The following is a 21,726-nucleotide window of genomic DNA, read 5'->3' as shown; positions in this document are numbered from 1 at the left end:
TGGGGCCTGTCTTCCGGAAGCTCTGGGTTGCAAAGTCCATAACCGTCGTCTCATGTTTTGCTGCCTAAGCTGAAGCGGGCTGGAGACACGGCTCTTCCCAGGGGCAGGCAGTGGCCGGCGAGCCAGCCGGGCTGTCCGGGTCCTGGCCCCGGTGGGAGGACCACAGTCGGGCCTGGGGGCCCTGGAAGCCGCACGACAGCCACTCTGGCTCTCAGTTCCGATGCCTGGTGCCCTGGGGTCAGGGGTCATGGCTTGAGGGCACCCTTGGAGCACAAGGCATGTGCCCAGGCACTGGGCTCCCCGAGGAGCCAGGACGGCAGCCTGGCCGGGCTGAAACCAGGGTGCCTATGGGCAGGCCTCGCGTGCGCCACGCTGGCCAGCTGGGGCCTTGAGTGAAAGGCTGGGTCTGGCTGAGGCTGGGTCCAGGCGCCACTCGGGGTTTACGCCAAAGCCTTGGGCGCTGTGGGTGCCTCCCCCTGGCCCTGGTGCCCCTCTGGGTCCAGACAGTGCTTAGCTTCGCCATCCTGCACCGAGGTCTGCAGCCGGCCCTGTTCCCGGCTGGGTCCAGTGTGTTTGGGGGTGGGGGTGGGTTTCCGGGCCTGAGCCGGGGGCCTGGAGGGGCAGGCACCGTGGTCGGGACCGCGCTGGCAATGCGGGGAGCAGCCTGGCGTGGCCACGGAGCCGGCGCCGGCCTCACTGCAGAGGGGGCGTCGGGGTGTCTGCGAGTGAGTGAGAACGCTCTGGGCTCACGTTACAGTTTCCACTGGAAAAACAGCCCCGTTTTGAATGTTGGCTGAGCTTTTAACATCGCAAATACACCAGCGTCCTGAGGGGCTCACCAAGCGAAGTGGCCGCTGCCGCCGCGACGCCCGCCAGCTGGAGGGGCAGGCGGGCCGGGGGGGCGAGGATGGAGGCTGAGTGGTCCTCCCTCCCGGGTGGCCATCACCTGACCAGTGGTGGGCAGGCTTCCCAGCTCCCTGCGCTCCCCGCAGGCCACAGAGGCTGCACCCCAACCCCAAGGCTAGGGAGCCCCTGCCTCCAGCTGCTGCTCTGAGTCCTGTGGGCACGTTGTCCACTCGTCACCGCCGGACGTCCCGCCTGGACGGGGCCCGGCCCGCAGGGGGCCAGCCCAGGTGGTGCGGGTCTCAGGGCGGCCGTGGCTGCATGAGGCAGTCGCCTGGAGCTGCTGTGTGTGTGTGGTGTGCGTGCGTGCTGAGTGCACACGTGTGCCCGAGCATGCGTGTACACAGTGGGAGTCAGCGTGTTCCTCACCTGCCCACACTCAGGTCAGGCCTCTGGGGAGGACTGACGTCCTGTTGGCTGGGGGTGGGCATGCTGGGCCCAGGCAGGCGTCCTCGGGGAGGGGCCCTGATCCCCGTGTCCCCCACGCCAGGCGCCCGGCCGGCCTGTTTTCTTTGGAAACAGCGAACATTCCTGGTGCCGCGCGCTGACATGCAGATGACAGAAGTGCCCACGGGGTCTGCGGGACCCCCGCCCGCCCGCCCGGGTGTGCTCCCGGGTCCACGGAAGGCTCCTTCCGATGCCAAAAACATCTGGAAATGCTTCCAAGGACCGGATCCGAGCTCTTCGCACTTGGAAGCTGGCTGCCGTGTAGGACGAGGAGGCGGCGGTTCCAGCTTGTGCCCTGGCCCCCGCCCCGCCTGCCAGGGGTGCCCCAGCCCTGGGCGACTCTGGGACCAGCTCCCGGGAGGTTTCTCACGGCAGGAGCTGGAGATGGTCCAGAAGGCTGGGCGCTGGCCCGATCCTCAGCCGGCCGAGCTGCCCTGTAGCCCTGGGTGTGTGTGGGGGGCTCCTCCTCTGACACGCGGTCTTGTCGAATGTCCTTGTGAAGGGTGACCCTGTGGAGAATTCTAGAAGCCACGGTGGCTCAGCTATCCTCTCTCCTGAGGTGGGGACACCAGAGGGGCCCCACGGTGACCCCAGCCCCACAGCATGCGCCAGCCAGGAAAGAACCCAGGCGCAGGTGGGTGATGCTCCGTGTGCCTCGGGCGCCAGGGACATGGGCCCCGGTCTGCGCTGCCCGCCAGCACGGGCCGGGCTCCAGGCTGGGCCCCGCAGAGAAAGCAAACCCCAGCCCAGGACGCCGGCTCGCGCTCCGCCGGCTCCCAATTAGTCGCCGGGGGTTTTGGCTCAGGGAAGTCCAGAGGCGAATCATTCTTCCTTCAAATTTAGGCCCAGATTTAAAAGCGCAGAAACCAGAGGCAGCGAAAGTGCATGGAGTGCAGCAGACAAGTGTCCACAAGGCCTGCACGGGACCCGCGGTGGCTCCGCCTGCCGGGGTCACCCAGGCTCCGTGGACGCGGGAGGGTCCTCGCCCGGGGCCCGTTCACGCGTGGTGCACGTGGCTGGGGTGTGTCCAGAGGGGCAGGGAGAGGCCGCCACGTCCCGTGCCACATCTGGACCCTGAGGGCAACAGGGAGGGGGCTGGGCGTGGCTCTGGGCCTCAGTTTCCCTGACGCAGCCAGGAGGCTGCGTCTGCCACCCCCAGTGGGCTGGGCTCCTCCCGCATGCTGGCTCGTGATGACGTATGTCGGTCGCCCTCCTGAGTCCGCCCACCCCCTGCGGGGCTCGATGGGGCGGCTGGGAAAGTGGGTGCTGAGGCCTCTGCCGGCCGGCCGGGGAGGAGACATTTCCTGAAGGTGGATTTACGGGCTTCCCGAAGGTCCTGACACCAGCTACAAGCTCCGCCCCCACCACACCGTCTGCAGGGGCGGATCTTCCACGGGGAAGCCCTGGGCTCCCTGGCGCCCCCATCAGGCACGTGAGACCCCACCCGCCCACACGCCTCCTCTGAGGACACAGCCAGGCCCCACGTCTGTGACGGGCGACTGCCACACGGAAATGCCAGAGGAAGCCGGAATGAGAACCACGGAGCCACTGCCCTTGAAACAGGCTGGTGTCCGTGGTCGTGGTTCAGAAAATGCGGGCAAGCGTGTGTGTGCATGTGTGCATTTGCATGTGTGAGTGTGCAAACGTGTGTGCGTGGCGGCCAGCTGTCAGCTGGGACGCAGGGCCACAGCCCCCACCCCACTTGGCGTTTCTGTGGGTGAGGTTCCTTCCACGGGACGTGAAGACGAGGCCGACAGGTGAACCTGAGCAGACCTGGTGCCGGGGCTCAGGCAGCGGGCGCTCCCGCGTGCAGGCCACGTGCCCTCGCGGGGTGAGTGTGGGCCCCAGGCATGGAGCGCGTCTGTGGTGGTGGCCTCTCCTGACTTGCACGGATGGTGGCAGGGACCTCAAGGGCAGACGTGGCGGGTCACTCGGGGCACCAGGCTGCTGGCGTCCGTGAGCTCCCTCAGGGGGACCGGGTCTGAGGGCTTGCGCCCCCTGCTCCACCGCCAGCGTGCGGCTGCACGGCCCTGAGTGCGACGGAGAATCGGTGTGCAGCCCAGCACTGCCCACGAAGAATTTTAGGAATTTCCTCCCGGCCTGAAAGACACTCATTCACAGCCTCCCTCGAGTCACGGCAGAGGGTGAAAGGGCCTCTGTGATTGCGCCAGAGAGGGCTGTGCTCCCGGGGGGGACGGGGGGCTGTGGCCCAGGTGCTCCTGGGGGGCTCCGTGGCGGCTGCAGGACCCAGACGTGGCTGCCGAGTGTCTCAGATCAGACCCTTCCTCAGGCAGCCCCCAGCCCCACTCTGCATCAGCCCTGGAACCCCATTATCCTGGGACCTCTGGACTCCCTACCTGCTCCAGACCCCTGATATCCGCTCATCTCCAGGCTGAGCCCCACTCCCAGGGCTCTGTGCCCTCACCTGGCCACCCCCCCCGCCCCACCCGGTTTTCCAGTGTCTGGGGCAGGCTTTGGGGTGCTGAGTCTGTCATTGTAGGTGTTGGGAGGGGGTGCGGCAATGTGCTCACTGAGGAGGGGGCACTAAGTAGGACTTGCTCACTCCCACTTGGGCCACGGGAGGAGCTCACAACCACGCTGGCAGATACTGGCTCACACGTGGGCCCGTTCTCATTAAACCCAAGTGGCCCGACCACAAGCGGGTCTGAAAGGTGAGACCTGGCCCGGAAGGTGCTGAGCAGCCAAAGACGACGGTGTGGCCTGGGCGGGGCCCTGGATGGGGGTCCTGGGCGCGGGTGTTCCTGAGGGGGATGGCTGGTGGGAAGGCAGCAGAAGAGGAGTCTTGGGGGAGAGGGGCTTCGGGAAGAGGGGCCTGGGTCCTGGGTGGGGGCCCTGCCCCCAGGCTGGGCCGTCTCTGGGGCCTGAGGCACTAGTGTGAGTGGACTGCCCCCACTGGCTCGGCCCTGGGCTTGAAGGAAGAGGTGTCACCTTGTAATTAAAGCAAGATGAGAAACCATGAAAACCAGGACAGGAGGTGCGGTCACCCACGCAGCAGGTGCAGGCGCACGGATCGGGTGTAGGACACGGACACACCAGTGGGCACATCTGGACAGAAGTTGTCATACAGACCAGGACAGATGGCGCGGGGTGGTCTGCGGCCAGTGTCTCCCCACCTCGCACCCCGTGTCAGAGGTTCGCCCCCTGAACGGACAGGCACAGTCCCGAGGCCCCTCCTGAGACTCCGCCAGGTCACTCAGCGTGGCATTTCCTGGGCCACTGACACCCGTGCTGTTCCTGGGGCTGCGTGTCCACTGAGCCCACTCCACGGGGACATCCAGGCGCCCGGGGGCGCCCACACAGCTGTAACAGCGGCGAAGGGGACGGGCCCGTCTGGCGGCCGTCTCTACTCGTGGGGCTGAACCTCCACGTTAAGCCCGGCACCATTCAGCGCTGGTTTCCTCCCGCTGTCTGCAGGCTCGGCATTGCGCTTCCTCCCACTGCAGCTGGGCCAGCAGCCCTGGTGCCCTGGACGGGGCGGAGCCTCACGGAGGTCCTGCAGGACCCAACTCAGACATGCCTGTGGCCACCAGGAAGGGGCCTGGGGTGCCGTGGCCCCACCAGCTCCCTCGGACTCCATGTTGCCATGTCCCACATGAACACGTTAACAGCATCGCGAAGGAGCAGAGGCGGCTGGGGTGAGAGCCCCGTTTCCCCAGAGAGGGGAGCATCTCTGCAAATAAGACGCTCACACGACGGGCAGTTCTGGGAGATACAACTAAGGCACGTGGGGAACTCAGGGGCACATTTTTTGTCCCCAGGCCCCACTCTGCTGGCAGCTGGCGTGGTGGCGACCAGGGTGTCCCGTGGCCTGGGGAGGCCTCGCCCGGCGGGCAGACGAGATGGGCAAACGTGGAGCTGAGCTCAGAAGCTGCCGACTCGGCTGCACAGAGGCTGTGGGGAGGACAGAGCCCAGGCGGGGCCTTGGCGGCAGCTACACACAGCTGTGTCAGACGCCGCCCCAGTTCTCGTGGGGGACACGTGGTGGGAGGCTGCAGAGGAGGAACTGAGGTCGGAGACGGCCAGGGAGGAGCTGCCCTGCCTGTCCAGGCCCACTGTCCTTGGCCCTCACCCTCACCGTGGCCCTGGCACCGGCTGCTGAGCAGGACGAGGGTAGCCCAGCTGGCGTGAGGCTGGGCGGGCACCCTCGCCCTGTGAACCCCGAGCCTGTGGGGAGGCTGTCACCCTCCCAGCAGGCACTCACAACACGTGGACGTTCCTGGGACTGGAACCCACTTGGAACGCGTGCCCCCTGAAGTCACTGGGTGGCGGGCGTCCCCCAGAGTACACTGTGCACTCGCTGCCGGGACAGCCATCCGTGCCGTGCGCCAGGGCTCCCGCTGTTGAGGGCTCCCCGGGCTGTGACGGGGCGTCACCTGCGATCGAGTGCTACCTGCCCATGTGTCCCTCCTCCGTGAGGCGCGGGTCCAGGTGACGCAGCGCACATGCAGAGCTGATGACGTAGAGGATTACAAGGAACCCACAAGCCTCTCTCCTCCCATGTGGCTCAGCTGTGGGCGAGAGGGAGCACGCTGTCCCCAGCCGGGGAGGGAGCACGCTGTCCCCAGCCGGGGAGGGAGCACGCTGTCCCCAGCCGGGGAGGGAGCACGCTGTCCCCAGCCGGGGAGGGAGCACGCTGTCCCCAGCCGGAGAGGGAGCACGCTGTCCCCAGCCGGGGAGGGAGCACGCTGTCCCCAGCCGGAGAGGGAGCACGCTGTCCCCAGCCGGGGAGGGAGCACGCTGTCCCCAGCCGGGGAGGGAGCACGCTGTCCCCAGCCGAGCCTGAGCATCAGTGCCACCTCCCGGTGGGAACAGCGTCACGCTGTCACAGGCACACATGACAGGACGTCACAGACGACAGGCACCAGGCACAGGGCCGGCCTGAGCTGCTGGCCAGGCCTGCGTGTGGGTCAGTGCAGGCTCTGTCAGGGCTCCTCAGACTGCGGCCCCGCCTCCCGGCTTTGCACTTGTTCAGAAAGCCTCCCGGAGGCGCTGCTCGCGGCACCCACGGTGTAGGAGCACCTGGCGCCAGGAAGGTAGTTTCAAGGCCCAGAAACCAGAAAAACGCTTTATTTGATGGCATTGCCGGAGCGCTGCATTGAGGAGAAATGGACAATCCACCCACTGCCTCACGTGAGCGTGCGGTGAGCGCGGGGAGGGTGGCTGGAGTGCGGTGGGCACGGCAGGAGGTCACCTCCTGGGCGGGAAGCCCCCGAGGCTGGCAGACCCTGTGGAGCACAGCCCAGCGACACCGTGTGAGCACCACCGGCCCCGAGGCACCAAGGGGAAGCTCAGACACAACTCGGGAACACGTGCTGCCACACACGACACGCTGGTCACGCGCTCGCCAAGGGAGGCCGCGGTCCTTGCCTGACTGCTGCCTCTGCAGGAGCCCGGAGATGCTGATGGGCGGCCTGGGTGCCGGGGCCGAGCCCCCTCCTCCCGCTTTGCCAGCCGCCTGGAGGCCGAGGTTTTGGGACGCCCCCAGGCCGGGCATCAGCACAGGTGGGACCCTAGGAGCAAGGTCACAAACACAATCACCAGCGCTTCAAGTGACCTTGGCAGCACGATGCTTTTTAGTTTTAAAGGCCACATGCCGATTCAAACACGTTCCCAGTGCCCAGGAGGAGGTCGCGCACTGCGCTTGGGCAACGGCACTGGGACAGCGGCACACGCAGTGCCCGGCAGGCAGCCTCTGATGTGTGGGGGCTGCCCCTTGCCAGGGCCGGGTGCCTGCTCTCAGCGGGCCCTCCCACTGCTGTCCTCTGCGCTGGTGCCCACAAAATCCAGGAGTCACATCACAGGCACCTGCGGGAGGGCCAGTCCTCAGCAGTGGGCGGGGTGAGGGGCCGGGTCCCAGGCAGTGGGCGGGGTGAGGGGCTGGGTCCCAGGCAGTGGGCGGGGTGAGGGGCTGGCACAGTCCTGCGTGGGAGCTGTGGTCAGGCAGCGGGTGGGGTTGCCTCATGCACCAGGGCCGTGGGCACAAGTGTGGCTCTGGCCTGGGGAGGATGCGAAGGCCATGGCTGGACGGTGGCAAGTGGCCAAGTGTGGACGTGGCCTTTGGCATGGGGAGCCATCAGGGGCTCTAGGAGGGGTGAGGGGCCCCTGCCTGACCTCCAGGCCCAAGCAGTGCCTGTGCAGATGAGGGCCCACGTCTAAGGCAATGGGCTGGGTCATGGGTTATGGTCTGTTCAGGGGTCGGCAAATGGCAGCCCATGGGCCAAACCAGCTCCTGCTTCTGTCAGCAGCTGTTGGGGACACAGATGTGCCATCGGCTCCCGGCCCGCCTGTGAACCCTGAGACGCGATGCTGCAGCCCCGCGGGCGCCTGGGAGTTGGAACGGCCTGAGTTGCATTTTAACTTCAAAAAAGCAAATCATAAAGTGGTCTGCACAGCACGACCCAGAGCAAACAGCGAGACCTCCTTCCTCACTCTCCCCGCCTTGACCGTCCCTGTCCTGCAGGAGCTGCCGGGACCCACCTCAGCGCCCGGGACCCACCTGAGCGTCTGGAACCCGCTGGTGCGACCTGGCGTCAGGCTGAGCTGCTGAGGGCCTAGGCGGGAGACGCTGCCTGCGGGGGGGGGGGGGGGGGGGGGGGATGGGTGAACACAGTGCTGCTTCAGGAAGAAGACACACCTACTGTCCCACCCATGCCTCCCACTGCGCCCGACACACCCCTTCCCACTCAGCCGTCACCCCCTGTGCACCGAGAGCATTGCCACCACCCTCCTGAGCAGCCGCGTGAAGGCCACAGGCCTGCTCGGGACGGGCTGTGGGCTGCGGGCTGGCTTCTGCCTGTGACACCGGGGCCCGAGGCGCTCAGCACTCGCCCCCACACTCACTCCTGTCACTGCTCCCAGAAGCTCTGGGCTCTGAGAGGGTGGGTCAGCGGAGCCGACCAGGGCCGAGGGGCCATCTCCCCCGAGCCCGCCTGTCTAGGCTGATGAGAAGCATTCTGGATGCAAAGGCCCGCTGTGCGTTTAGTGAGGCCAGAGGGCGCGCGTGGAAGTGCTGGTGAACACTGGGCCCCGGCTGCCTGCTGTGGAGAACGGTCACGGACCAAAGGCAGGGTGAGAAGGAAGAGAGCGGGCAGGGGAGCTGCCCGGGTCCTTGCACAGCCGCAGAGCCCGTCCCGAGGTGGGACAGCACTACGTGGCTGGGCTGCGTGGACCGTAGGGGATGCTGCCCTAGTGACTTGCAGACCCTGCAGAACAGCTGAGAGCCAGCGAAGCAAACCGTCCCAGGAGGTTCTGTTAATCCCGTTTTTATTTTCTGTATTTTCAGATGGTTGGACTCCCCGGGGCCTTGCGAATCCCAGACACACTGCCCCTCACTGGGCAGGCTAAATCGCATGGGTCAGAGGTTTGCCTGTGCTCGGGCCACCTCCTCCATCTGGCAACCCACTCTGCCCTAATCCCTGAGGTAGGGCTGACCCGAGGGGTAGCCCCCGCACCCCCACACTGCCTGCCAGGGCCAAACCTGGTTGGCTGGCCCTGCGGAACCTGCCTGCCCGCTGGCCCGCATGGGGGTCGTCTCCTGATCTGCCGGCCTCCCCAGCCGACTGCACAAATCCCGGTTTCACGCTCAGGCAGAATGGCACATGCTCAGTAATGGGGTCCGGCAAGCACCTCTTATTCACGCTCACAGGGATCCATGGGGTGACCGTGGTCAACAGCGATGAGGAACTCGAGGCCTCGACAGGTCAACAACTGTCTGGGTCTCGAGAGCAGGGCTCTGAGGCCAGGTGGGCCCAGGCCCTCTGGTTGCCCCGACGTCAGGCTCTCCATCGGGGCTCTGCGGGTTCAGGCTGAGCCTTGGGCGCAGGGTCTGCTGGGGGCGCACGGAGGCGAAACCTCTTGAGTAGGCCGCCTTGGGGCCTCAGCCCAGCAGAGCCTGGCCAGAGTGCTGCCGCCCCAGGGCCCCCTAGCCTCGGCTGAGGTTTCCTCGCAGGAAGCAAGGCTATTTGATGCGACATAGACAGACCTGCCTTGAAACACCTGGCATCTCGGGAGGGTCAGCACCGGGAGCGTGGGAGCCTCGCCTCCCTGCGCCACCAGGCGAGGCTGAGTCCCGGCTGAGCAGGCGCCCGGGATGCTGTGAAGCGGGGGGAGGGGAGACGGCTGAAGGCGGGCACATCCCTCAAGGTCCAGGTGAGGGAGGGACTCACCCATGCGTCCGTCCTGGGGAGGACTGATCAGGGAGACTCTGGTGGGGCCGGCTGGCTCGGGCTAAGGACGGGAAAAGGGAACAGTGGGTAACATCACTGTTTTCATGGGTAATGAGAGCCCCTCCGCCCTGAGAACACAGCCCCTCGCCAGCCTGCCGTGCCCGCCGTGCCCAGTCTGCTGGGATGTAGCCCTGTGAGACAGGGTGTCCCACTGGCCCCCACTGTGCTCCTGGCCCCCACAGCAGTGAGTGGACAAGGAATTCGCTAGGTGCTTCTAAGAATTTTGGAACAGAGAAAAAGCAGACAGTTTTAGCTGACACTAGACATTTTAAAATCCTGAGTAAATCCTCATTTTCGGTGCAAAACCATCACCTGGAAACCCAGGTGTTGATGACAGGGCCTGGTACTGCCCTGGCAGGGCCCGCATGCTGGGCTGGCTCCCAGCCAGGCACACGCCAGTGTCACCCATGTTTCTCTCCTGGTGAAGCTGACCCACCTCCTCACCAACAGGTTGTCAGGGGATGCTGGATTCACTCATCCCAGTTCCCACCACTTGCCCAGGTGGAGGCGGAGCATGGCAGCAGCCCACCACATGTCCCATGCCAGCGTGGCCCTGCCTCCTGCAGCGGCATGGTCAGGAAGGAGCGGCCACGGTCGTTAGCGCTGAGAAGCAGGAGGCCCTGAACATGCAGGAAACACGACACACAGGGGAACAGACTACTCACCCTTCTCAGGGGGGAGGGCGTGAGGTCGACCTCCATGGGCTCCACTCTGTAAACCGACAGCCAGACAGTCACTGGCCTGAGACTTGGAGCGACTGACACATGCACGATGCGCCAGGACGTCCGGCTCCATCCTCCTTGCTCACACTGGGCCCCATCAGTCACCTCCCTCTTAGCTCTTGTCTGCCACTTGTCTGTCAGACCAAGCCCAGCCCCACACACGGAGGGAGGGCCTGCCGAGCTCTGGGGAGGCCCTGTGCGGCCGGCCTAGGGCATCGCAAGTGCAGGTGGCCTCCTCCGGCTGTGTCTCTGCTCCCCCAGGTCCTGCCAGTCGCCCTGGGGTTGCAGCATCTCATTTGCTTTAGGTGCCGCTCACGGCTGGGCTCACTGCACACCATCAGTGCTCGTAGGGCGGCTCCTTCGCTTACTGCTCTAGGCTGACGGAGAGCATCACTTGGGGCTTCCCCACAGGAGGAAAGGGCCGGGAGGGAGGGAGGGAGGGAGAGAGGGAGAGGGGAAAGGGAAGGAAGGAGGAAGAGAAGGAGGGAACCAATCGCTGAGTCACTTTCTGGCTGCGCGCTCAGTGCCAGGCCCACTGCCCTTGGGACACAGGGACAGGCAGTGAGGGCGGACGCTGCCAGGGCCTCCGGTGCTGCATGTGGACCCAGCTCGCGGCATTTCAAGGAAAAACAGGTGGAGGAGGGATGCTCTCCAGGGACCGGCTGCCAGGGCTGGGTAGGGTCCCCAAGGGGTCACCACCTCTCGTCCTGTCCCCTGTGCCAGATTTGTTTCTGAGCTGTCCTGGGAGAGAGTCCCACCCGAGTCACATGACCACTCCTCCACCAGCCGCCAGGCCACAGGGACAGGACTGGGATGGGCCAGCCCCCAGGCCCTGGCGATGAGTAAGAGCTGCTGCGGGGTGAGCTCCTGGGGCCTGTGTTGGGCATCAGAACGTGGGAACCTGGAGGCGGGGAGGGTGGCAGGAGGGGCGTGGGTGGCAAAGAAGGAGCTGCAGCTCCTGAGTGTGGCCCACTGGCCCCCGCTCCCCCAGCCCTGCACACACACCTCTCGGAGGAGGCGGAGGAGCCGGGAGGCCGGAGCAGCTGTCCGCGGGGCTCTGCAGAAGGAGCTGTGACAAAACACCACAGGGTGAGGGCACGCCTGCCCTCGGCTCTGCCTGCCCTGGGTTCTGCCCTGGCACGTCCTCGGCTCGCCGCGCAGCAGGCCACCACTTACTTGAAACTGGACTTCTTAGCGCGCTGAAGGCTGTGTGTTGGGACGGTCTCATACTAAACAGATGGGGAGAGGGAATATAAACCATAAGGACTTATTTCCAACCAGAGGGCAGGGCTGAGCCCCCCTTGGTCCCTCACCAGCCCCTCGCCAGCCTAGCGCTCACTTTTATCCCAGAGGCCCTGAGGAGAGCGCCTGGCAGGAGGCCCTGAGGCTGGCACACAGCAGCAGGGCTGGGCCCATTAGTGCCTCTGCAGCACGTCCCGCTTCCCAACGACCCTAAAACTGGGCAAGTGGGAGGCTGTCTCTCCAGGCCACGGGGGACAGAAACCAGGGCAGGGACCCCTGCCCCCAGGATGCCTGCGAGGGAGTGTAGACATGGGTGAGGGAGCCGGCAGACGGGGTGTGTGGGCCCACCCTGCGGGAAAACCAGGCCACACTGGCGTGCACCGACTACATCACCTGGAGGACCTGCATGAGCGCGAGCCGAGGAGGAGGCAGGCCTGGCCTCTCAAGGGTTTCAGGGCAGGAAATAGACTGCCCGGCAGGCACAGAAATAAGCAAGGCCCGGTCATGGTGACAGAATGTTCTAGACCAGAGGTTCTCAACCTGTGGGTCGCGACCCCTTTGGGGGTCGAACGACCCTTTCACAGGGGTCGCCTAAGACCATCGGAAAACACATATAATTACATATTGTTTTTGTGATTAATCACTATACTTTAATGATGTTCAATTTGTAACAATGAAAATACATCCTGCATATCCGATATTTACATTACGATTCATAACAGTAGCAACATTACAGTTATGAAGTAGCAATGAAAATAATGTTATGGTTGGGTCACAACATGAGGAGCTGTATTAAAGGGTCGCGGCGTTAGGAAGGTTGAGAATCACTGTTCTAGAAGGCTGAACGGAGCAGTGAAATAAGCTCGAGGGAGAGGTGGGAGCAGAAGGACTGGAGCCTGAAGGACACTCGTAGGCGGCAGGGGGCCTCGCTAGGAGGGCCAGCCTGCGGGGGACTCAGCGGGCCATAGCTGGAACTTTCCAGAATGACGAGATGATTGAACAGAGAGAAAGCAGGTTATACAAAGGGCGACGAATAGAAGGGCCCTCTGCACCCGGGTCTCACTCGGAGCCGCACCCCAGGGGGCCTGTCAGGCTCAGGCCACAGAGCCTCCCGTGCTGCTGCCCACAGGCCTCTGGCAGCATCTCTGTTCCCAGCAAGGGCTGGGGTGCACCTCGGAAAGCAGCCTGTGATGGCGGCGGGTGGGCCGAGGCCGAGCGGGACCCGCGTGCCCAGCTCCTGCTGCAGCCCAGCCACAGTGCACCAGGCACCTGCGCACACAGCCGGCCAGACAGCAGCCCCTCAGGACCTCGGCGCCCTGGCCTTCACATGAACGTGTCTCACCACACTGGGCTTCTGAGTGTTCAGCCGCGTCCCACAGCACCGCCTTCCCTGACCATGTGGACCGTGGAGAGACGGCAGCCTGTGCTCATCTCCCATGACCGCCATTCCTGGGAAAAGGCTCGGGCTGTGGCCGCCCCGGAGGTGGAGGGGCTGCCCCTCTCCAGCTGGGCCGCTGGCTCTGCTCCCCAGCCCCTCCCGTGGCCTGGGAGTCACAGGACAGGACGCCCCCTGGGAAACCACTCCTCTTTGTTGTATCTTCTCTCCTCTCCTTCCCCAGACGGCCCCGCGCACCTCTGCCCTGACAGCTTCTGGGGAATAGGGCCCCTTGTTAGGGCTGCGGCCTGGGAGGCAGCGAGCGGACGCCTGGCTGGGCTCAAGGGTCTGGGGTGCAGTGGGGGGGGCGTGGCGTGGTGCAGACCTACCTTTGCAGCTGCTCCACCCGCAGCATCGCCTTCCTGAGGGCCTCCTCCAGCCTGGCGATCTGCACACAACACAGTGACTCGGTGACCAGGCTGAGGCCAAGTGACAGTGCACAGACACGCGGACCCTCCATTTTTACACCAGAGGCAGCACACGAGTCAGGAGGGAGCTGCCTGGGCCTGGGGCAGCGTGCAGGGGCAGACGGGGCTGTGGCCAGGTGCGGACACTACCCACAGGGGCCGGGGATGGGTGGCAACACGTCCCCTCTGGGCAGACCCACCGCAGGCCTGGCCTGGGGCAAGTAAGGAGGGCAGACGGCAGGAGACACCAAGCACGCGCGGGCCAGGCCTCAGGGCAGCAACGCCTCACACCTTCCCTGTCGCACACAGAGAGGTCACGGCCACAGGATGGACACCAGGCAGCTTCCACACTCCAGGGGGTGGCCACAGGGTCTGTGGCTTCAAAGCCAGGCCCTCACCCTACTTACTCCCTAACCTTCGATGGTGTTTTTTAAAAACACAACAGGATGAATGAATAGAGAACTGTCTAAGCTGCTCTGAGGCCCAAACATCACTCCTGGCCAGGTGAGGAGGCAGCCAGGTGAGGCGGCGGCCATGGGGTGTGTGCCGTGGCGTGGCCCCAGCATAGGAAGCTGACCTGGCCCCTTTGCCCTCTGCCGGCTGCTGCACGCTCTCCTCTCTGCGCCTCCGTCCCTGTCCCTCCAGGAGGCCTGACCTGAGCCAGCACCAGTTGCCCTGAATGGAGCTTCCTTCCCTGGAGCTTCCTTGCTCACTCAGCTCACCAATCAGGGAGGAGGATGCTGTCGCTCCCGTGGAAGGACCAGTCAGAGCTCATCAGAGTCGGTTTATGAAAAGTGCCGGTGAAGGGGGGCACCACGGGCCAGGAGTGGCCCCGAGATACAACTGGCCCAGTGACCTCTGGCCCTGAGCATCGCGGTGGTGGACGGGAACTGTGCAATGGGCTGAGGGTCCATGGGACGGATGCCCACCTCCTGGCCCTCCACCCTGAGATGTGGGGTCGGGTCACAGGGTCACATGAAGTTGAGATGGGGTTTACCTTTTCTCTGTAGAAGGCTAACAGCCTCTTTCTGTGTTTTTCTTGAAATTCTGAAATCTGGGGAGATGACACAGGTCAGCTGCTGCAGTGGCATATGGCCACGCTGTGCATTCCCCAGACACACCCTGCTGCCTGCCTGACTCGGAGCTGCCTGCGTCTTCGCGACCTCGGTCACCCCACCGTGCACTCAGAACACAGTGGGCACGCTCACACAGAGGAGCATGACCCACTGAGGGCAGGAGCACACAGGGCACCGTCTCTCTCTAGACCCGCCCCCCCCCACCCCCACCCCCCGCCCCTGTGACTTGTGTGTGGAGAGGGCTAGGTGGGCGGGACAAGCCACGCTCCCGAGAGCTGTGACAGGGGCTGGGTTCCCAGGGGCACTTCCGTTCAGGAGCCCCCTTGCACGCGGTCTGGAGTTGGCCCCAGAGCTACGAGCCGCACTGACCCAGGGAGGGAAGCACTGTTTCACGTCAGGGACGGTATCAGACAGAACGAGAAAGCCCTCCGGCTCCGGCACCTCGAGGGTGGAGCGGGTTGTCCCAGGCTCCCCTTAAAGTTACTGAGGACCCCTAAAAGCTCTGCTTATGTGGGTTTTCCCTGCCGCTGTTTCCCCACTAGGAATTAAGACTGAGAGAAACTTAAAGTATTCATTATGGTAAAATAACGGTAAGCCCAGCATGCTGAGGTAGACAGCAAGTGAGGCATTGGGACAGGCGATGCCAGAGGCCTGCAGGGAGGCCACTCGGCAGCCAGCTGCCTCCACGCCTCTCTCCACCTGGGCCGGGCGTGGGGCCTGAGATGGAGGACAGGCACCCTGCCTCCTCCTGAGGCCGCCCCAGGCTCTGCGGGTCCCAGCACGACTGCTCTCGGCTCAGGGCCGCCTGTGGGGCGAGCGCTATGGTGAGGACTCCCCCGGCTCACCAACACGGCAGCTTCCGGGTCCCGGGGACCTGGCCCAAGAGGCCCCCTGGGAATGTGCAACGAAATCAGCCCATGTCCCTGCTTGGCTGTTGCCTTGTGCCCATGCTGTGTCCTGGGGCATCCAGGCCCCCGGGGAGCCTGCAGGGTGGAGGGGCACAGCCCTGACACCGAGGGCCCTGGGCCCAAGAACAGCCTCCAGAGCAGGGCCGTCCTGGTGGCTGACATGTTTCCAAGAGAACAAGCCAACGGCCGAGAATGGCCAGGCCAGAGTGTGGTCCCTCAGCCAGCTGCTAGGCCTCTCCAGGGAGGGGCAGGTGGGAGGTGCCAACAGTGGGGGTGGGGGCAGCACTGTTATCAGAAGGGGGGCCGGATGGGCTGGCAGAGAGGGCTGCTCTCCGGACAGCTCCCTGGACAGCCTGTGGATCAGGAGGTCAGACTGGCATCGGACCCAGGGAGGGCACCGACTCGTGACCTCAGAGCTGGGCTGGGGAGTGCGCCTGGAGCCAAGAGGGCTCAGGGTCAAACACCGCAGCCACACCCCCTGACCCAGACGCCTGAGATCAGCTGGGCGTCCCGACCACAGGACACATCACCCCCACAGCAGCAGGGCAGGAACACGGAGCAGAGCGAATGGCATCCCTGCAGGGAAGACGGCACAGGGGCAGGGAGCACCCCCCGCCCCCCGCCCCGAGCCCCTGGGGTCTGCTCTCCAGGGCAAGATCATCAGCCTTGGGTCGTCAGGAAGCGGGTTCCCACGGCGACAGGCTTGCGTGCCCCAGGAGAAGGCCCACGCACCTGGGAGGTCTCCTTGGAGTACTTCCTGCACAGGCCGTCTATGCCCATGAAGAGCGCCTGGACCCCTGGGTCCGTCTGGAAGAGAAAGACACCATCTCCGCTCGCTGCCTGGCACACGCTCAGGGCGTGATGCAGAGGCAAACTGGAGACCCAGATGAACCTCGGGACCCGCAGGACCAGTGCTTCCCTCGCTGTCGCCAGCAGGCACGGGCACCCACCTCCTGGCTGCCCGGGGCTGTGGGGTGAGGGCAGCGTGCCTGGCAGCTGGTGGCACCCTCTGGGCCACAGGCCCCTCTCTGTCAGGAGGAACCCAGGCCTCGAAGGGTAAAGGGCCAAAGGGGAAGCTGAGCTCAGAGGAAACACTACGTCAGGGAGGGAGTGCTGGTGAGCCTCCTATCAGTCAGTCCTTTAAGAAGCAAACATGAAGAACTCAAGGAAAAGTGGGTTCAGAAGTGATGCTGCCCACTCCACAGAGTCATGCCTGCCTCCTCCTTGCCCCCTCCTCCTCGGCACCCACAGCCTGGCACCCACAGCAGGCCAACGGTGACAGCCATCCGAGGGCATAGGCGTGGGAGGACGCCCTGAGCAGGGACAGACGGGGACAAACAGCCACCGGGTAAGGACAGCAGACCCAGAAGATACAGGCGAGCGGTCCCTCGGCAGCCTGGTCCTGGCTTCGGAACCGTCAGCATGGCACGGGCATCAGAACGGAATCTGAGTCCCTCCACTGACGCTCCCTGTGCTCCCCAGGTCCCACCGAAATGAGGTGAAACTAAGTGCAGGGAGGGCACCTGATGGGCGGCAGAAGCTAGAAGATGTCCTTGGAAGGCAGTGCCTGGCCTGAGCCGCCCCAGACCTTGGAGGGAGAGGCCACACAGGGTGTCTGGACAGCTGGGTCCCTGGACTCGACCCCTGCAAGTCACAGGCAGGTGGGCCACAGGCGGGGCAGGGGCTCCAGGTGCCTACAAGCCCTGCTCGGCACCAACTCAACCTGCCACCCTGGCCTCGCCCCACCTCAGGGCCTGGTCCCGGGTCACAGAAGCAGAAGCATGCCTTCCCACAGCCTGGCACCCACAGCCCCGGCACCCATAGCCACAGGAAACAGGGAGTGCCCAACAGAGCGTGGCAGCCTGTGCTCAGGAGTGGAGAGCAAGTGACACACAGGTTATCACACAGAGAAGACACCTGTGGACAGGCAGGTGTGGCTTCACTCTATGTGGACAGGACCCGCGTGGGCAGGCAGGTGTGGCTTCACTCTATGTGGACAGGCAGGTGTGGCTTCACTTTATGTGGACAAGGACCCGTGTGGACAGGCATGTGTGGCTTCACTCTACGTGGACAGGGACCCGCATGGATAGGCAGGTGTGGCTTCACTCTACGTGGACAGGGATCCGCATGGACAGGCAGGTGTGGCTTCACTCTACATGGACAGGGACCCGCGTGGACAGGCAGGTCTGGCTTCACTCTATGTGGACAGGGACCCGCGTGGACAGGCAGGTGTGGCTTCACTCTATGTGGACAGGGACCCGCGTGGACAGGCAGGTGTGGCTTCACTCTATGTGGACAGGGACCCCAGTGGACAGGCAGGTGTGGCTTCCCTGGGTAGACAGGAGCCTGAGTGGGACCGGGTGTAGGGAGCAGAGGCTGAGGCCTCCACTCTGATAACAGCCTCTGCACAGGCTTTGGGGTCTCCCTGAAGCTCAGCCGGATACCACAGGACAGCCAGACCGTGAAAAGCCACAGCGAACGGAGCCATGTGATCCAAGACACAGGAAGCATTCATGTCCAGGAAAGCAGCCTAACAAGCGCAATATGCATCACAATGCAGGCAGGTCGAGTCCCTCTGGAGAGCTGTCACCACAGGCCTCAATGCAGGACCTGACAAAGGAATTCCCAGGGGTGGAAAGTGACCTTCGGGGCGTCAGGGAGGCTGGGAACGGTGAGCGGGAGGAAGTGGGACTGTGGGAACCTGGGCGGCGGTGGGATCGGGGCAGCGATGTCTGTGGGCTTACGTCTCTGGGAGAGAATAAGGTGCATGCCTCGGGCAGCACTAGGAATTGGAGGGAAGGAGGAAGCGGAGTCAAGGCGTCCAGGCCCCGCCCAGGAAGGATGGGAGCCTGTCCAACTTTAAGGGCAACTGCACAGGGTGTCCCGGACCAGTGCGAGTCACTCTCAGATCGGGCAGAATTCGCTGAGCTACGCACTTTTCATTTGTGCACTTTTGGCATTATACGTCAATGAAAGTTAGTAGAAATGATAACTAAAATCCCCAAATATTTCTAAATTAACCACATACACATGGGTCGCAGGAATAATTGAGAAGAGACTTGAATTGTTCTGCTCAGGCAAGGATGAGCACAGAGGGGGGTGCGGCCTGGGATGCAAACAGGAGGAAGACAAGGTGGGGAGCTGATGTGAGCTTCCATCTTAAAGAGCAAATGAAAGCAAAGAGGAAAGAGGAGACAAAATGGCAAGGAGAACTCACCAGAGAACAGGTGTACAATAAAGAAACACAACCAAGAATTAGTTCTTTGAAAATACGAATAAAGGTCAATAAACATGACAAGACTGTTCAAGAAAAGGAGAGAAGGCACAACAACCACCATTAAAGTGAAGCGATGTGCATCGCCACAGGCCTTCCGGGCGCTGCGAGCACCAAGGACTGCCCACGTGTTGGTGACAGGACACCCAACCTCGAGGGAAGGGCACCCCTCCTGTGAGTACGGCTCCCTTAGGTCGGCCTGACGGAGGCAGGCACTGAGTGTCTGACACAGAGACCAAGTCCCTGGTTGAAACCTCCTCACCAAATCCCTTCCAGGTTCCGACAACTTCACCTGTGAATCCCACCACATTTTACGAGAGGAGAGGAGAGGATGGGAGGCCCCATTGCTTTCACGCCCCCCCTCCCCCCGCCCGCCCTGCCCATGCACCGAGGCCTGAGAAGGGCCCGGGAGAGAGAGGACCACACGCAGCCCCCACGTGGACCCAGCTGCACGGCGTCTAGCTCACCTAGACACACGCACTAGGCTGCCTCGCACCAGGTCGGATCTGTTCCTGGGAGCTAGTGTGGGTTTAAGGCTCTAAAAATAAATGCAACTCACCACATTGACCAAATAAAGTAGAAAAAACAAGGATAAGCTTAACAGTGACAGAAAAGCCACTGGGTAAAGTTCAACACCGTTCATGATAAAAGCCATAGCAAAAAACCCACACCGCACACAGTACTTCACGGAAACACTGCCACGACCCTGAAATCAGGGGAGACAAACCCTCCACGAGAGGTGGCCCCTGCCGGCCGTACTCCACACGGTACGGAGTGCAGGCCGAGGCAGGGGAGAGAAACACAGAAGGCACGAAACAAACAGAGACGGCGCGACTGTGGAGCCTGGAAACACCCACAGCTGAGCCAACACAGTTACCAGGTGAACTTAGGAAGGCCAGAGGTGTAAGTTCATAGACAAGAATCCATCATGCTTGACTGGTGTGCTCAGGGGTTGAGCATTAACACAAGAACCAGGAGGTCACTAGTTCGAGTCCCCGATTCCCCGTCAGGGCACATGCCTGGGTTTCGGGCTCAGTCCCCAGAAGGGGGCGTGTAGGAGGCAGCCTATCGATGTTTCTCTCCCATTTATGTTTCTCTCTATCTCTCTCCCTTCCTCTCTCTCTCTCTACAAAAAAAAAGAAAATCAATAAAAACATTTAAAAGGCTACGCAGTCACCTTTAAAGAGTGTGGGAGTGCCCAAAATATGTCACTTGAGAAAACACCATTTCTGTAAGAATAAATCCGAATAGCACCCACAGACCAGGCGCTCCACTCCTGGCTGCTGTCTTTGGGCAACAGTATCTGAGGGCTTCCACCTCCTCCACTATGATCTTTTGTATCATTTGCATAGTATGTAACTTTGTTTTACATTTGTAATCAGAAAAAAAGCAATTGTTATAGATTAAAACATCAGATCAAATACACATCTTGGAGCTTAGGTGTAAAGAGGACAATTATTTGTAACTAAATTTAAAGCAAACAAGTTAAATTCATGTATTTTACAAAGAGAACCAAAGGCACTATTTTAAGCCTACTGCAACAGCAATTTAATACCTACTTTCCTCCAATCCTCTTAAGTAGATATGACAGCTGTGAAAAACCAAGCTCCCCCACCTTCTTTTTGTTGTTACTCCTCACCCGAGGTACCTTTTCTATTGATTTTTAGAGAGAGTGGAAAGGGGGGGGGGGGTAGATCGATTGGTTGCCTCTGGCACATGTCCCGACCGGGCCGGGAATCGAACCTGCAGCCCAGACACGTGCCCTTGACTGGGACTTGAACCTACAACCCTCTGGTGTGTGGGCTGACACTCTAAGCCAGTGGTTCTCAGCCTCGGCTGCACCTTGGAGTCACCTGGGGATCTTTTTAAAATCCTGATTCCTGGGCCTCGTCCTCCGGAAGTTCTGTTTCTTTGGGATGAGGTGGGGCCACAACATGAGTCACAAAGACACAGAACTTCCGGAGGGCGAGGCCCAGGAATCAGGGTTTTTAAAAAGATCCCCAGGTGACTCCAAGGTGCAGCCGAGGCCGAGAACCCCTGCTCTCGGCGCGGCGCACGGCTGGCACCGCACTGAAGGGACCTGTTCCGCACCCCTCCATTCCCGGGGGCGTCGCAGGAACCGCGGGCCCGGCACCCAGAAGGCTGCGGGAGGCCCGGCCGGACCCTCTGCGCTCTGGGGCTCCGGGAGGCCGCGGCCACCGGCAACAGGCACGCAGAGCTCAGACACCGCGAACGGCTGCGGGCGGAACCTCGCCCGTACGGGAACGCGGTGGTCAGTATCAGACACGGGCTGCGGGTTTCCACTCACGTGCTTTGAGAGGAGGACTGTCCGGCAGGGCACTTTGCAGACGGGGCACTCGCCCTCCTTACCTGCGAGAGAAGGGCGAACGCGGTGTCACCGGGGCGGGGCGAGCACAGCTTCCGGGGTAACGCCGCTCCAAGCACACGGCCCGCCTCCATTTCCTCACCTTCACACGGTGGGGCTGAAAGGATTTCTACAAGCAACAGTCCTCCTCCTTCCCGTTTCCCAAAGACACCCCCGAACAGCGCCCCTAAAGGGACCCACTGCTCCCCCGGCCTCTGCCCCAGGTCCGGCGCCCCCAGACCCAGCCCTTTCCCTGCACAGCAGCCGGAGCACGTCCCGGCATCGGTGTCCTGGGGTCCCGGGCCCGCCCCCCATCCTCCACCCCCAGGCCCATCCCCTCTCCCCCTCCCCCCCCACCCCCGGCCGCGCCCACCTCTGCTCAGGCAGCCGTCGCAGTACACGTGGCCGCAGCTGGTGAGGCTGAAGTGCGAGGCGCGGCCGGGCGGCTGGAAGCAGCCGTTACAGAACACCCAGCCGGCCATGCGCCACCCGCGAGGCGCCGAGGCCCAGGGCTGCCCGGAAGTGCGCCTGCGGCCGCAGCCCCGCACCTGCGCAGACGCAGACGGAGCGCACCCCGCGCATGCGCACCAGCGCCCGGCGCTCCCGCCAAAACCCAGGGCGAAGCCGGCCTGACAGGCGCGCGACGGCAGCGTGAGGCGCCGTCTGCCGCTCCGGCCGCACTTCCGAGGGCGCAACAAGCT

The 21,726-nt window shown here is 63.2% G+C and overlaps 1 protein-coding gene across 1 annotated transcript; it reads right to left on the bottom strand.

The window, feature by feature from the left end:
* Positions 1-440: 440 nt before the first annotated feature.
* RNF212 (ring finger protein 212) lies at positions 441-21,507 on the bottom strand (the record flags this gene model as incomplete). Its single annotated transcript, XM_081082430.1, has 10 exons — positions 441-612; positions 6,717-6,881; positions 7,868-7,940; positions 9,537-9,597; positions 10,262-10,307; positions 13,325-13,383; positions 14,400-14,456; positions 16,119-16,193; positions 20,969-21,030; positions 21,399-21,507. 10 exons carry the CDS (start codon positions 21,505-21,507, stop codon positions 441-443), a joined length of 879 nt encoding a protein of 292 aa, XP_080938556.1.
* Positions 21,508-21,726: the final 219 nt, after the last annotated feature.

The sequence above is a fragment of the Myotis nattereri genome, assembly GCF_964212035.1.
Source record: "Myotis nattereri genome assembly, chromosome: 1".
Lineage (NCBI taxonomy): Eukaryota > Metazoa > Chordata > Mammalia > Chiroptera > Vespertilionidae > Myotis > Myotis nattereri.
The sequence above is the reverse complement of the archived record's forward strand: the minus strand, read 5'-3'. Positions and strand labels throughout refer to the sequence as shown.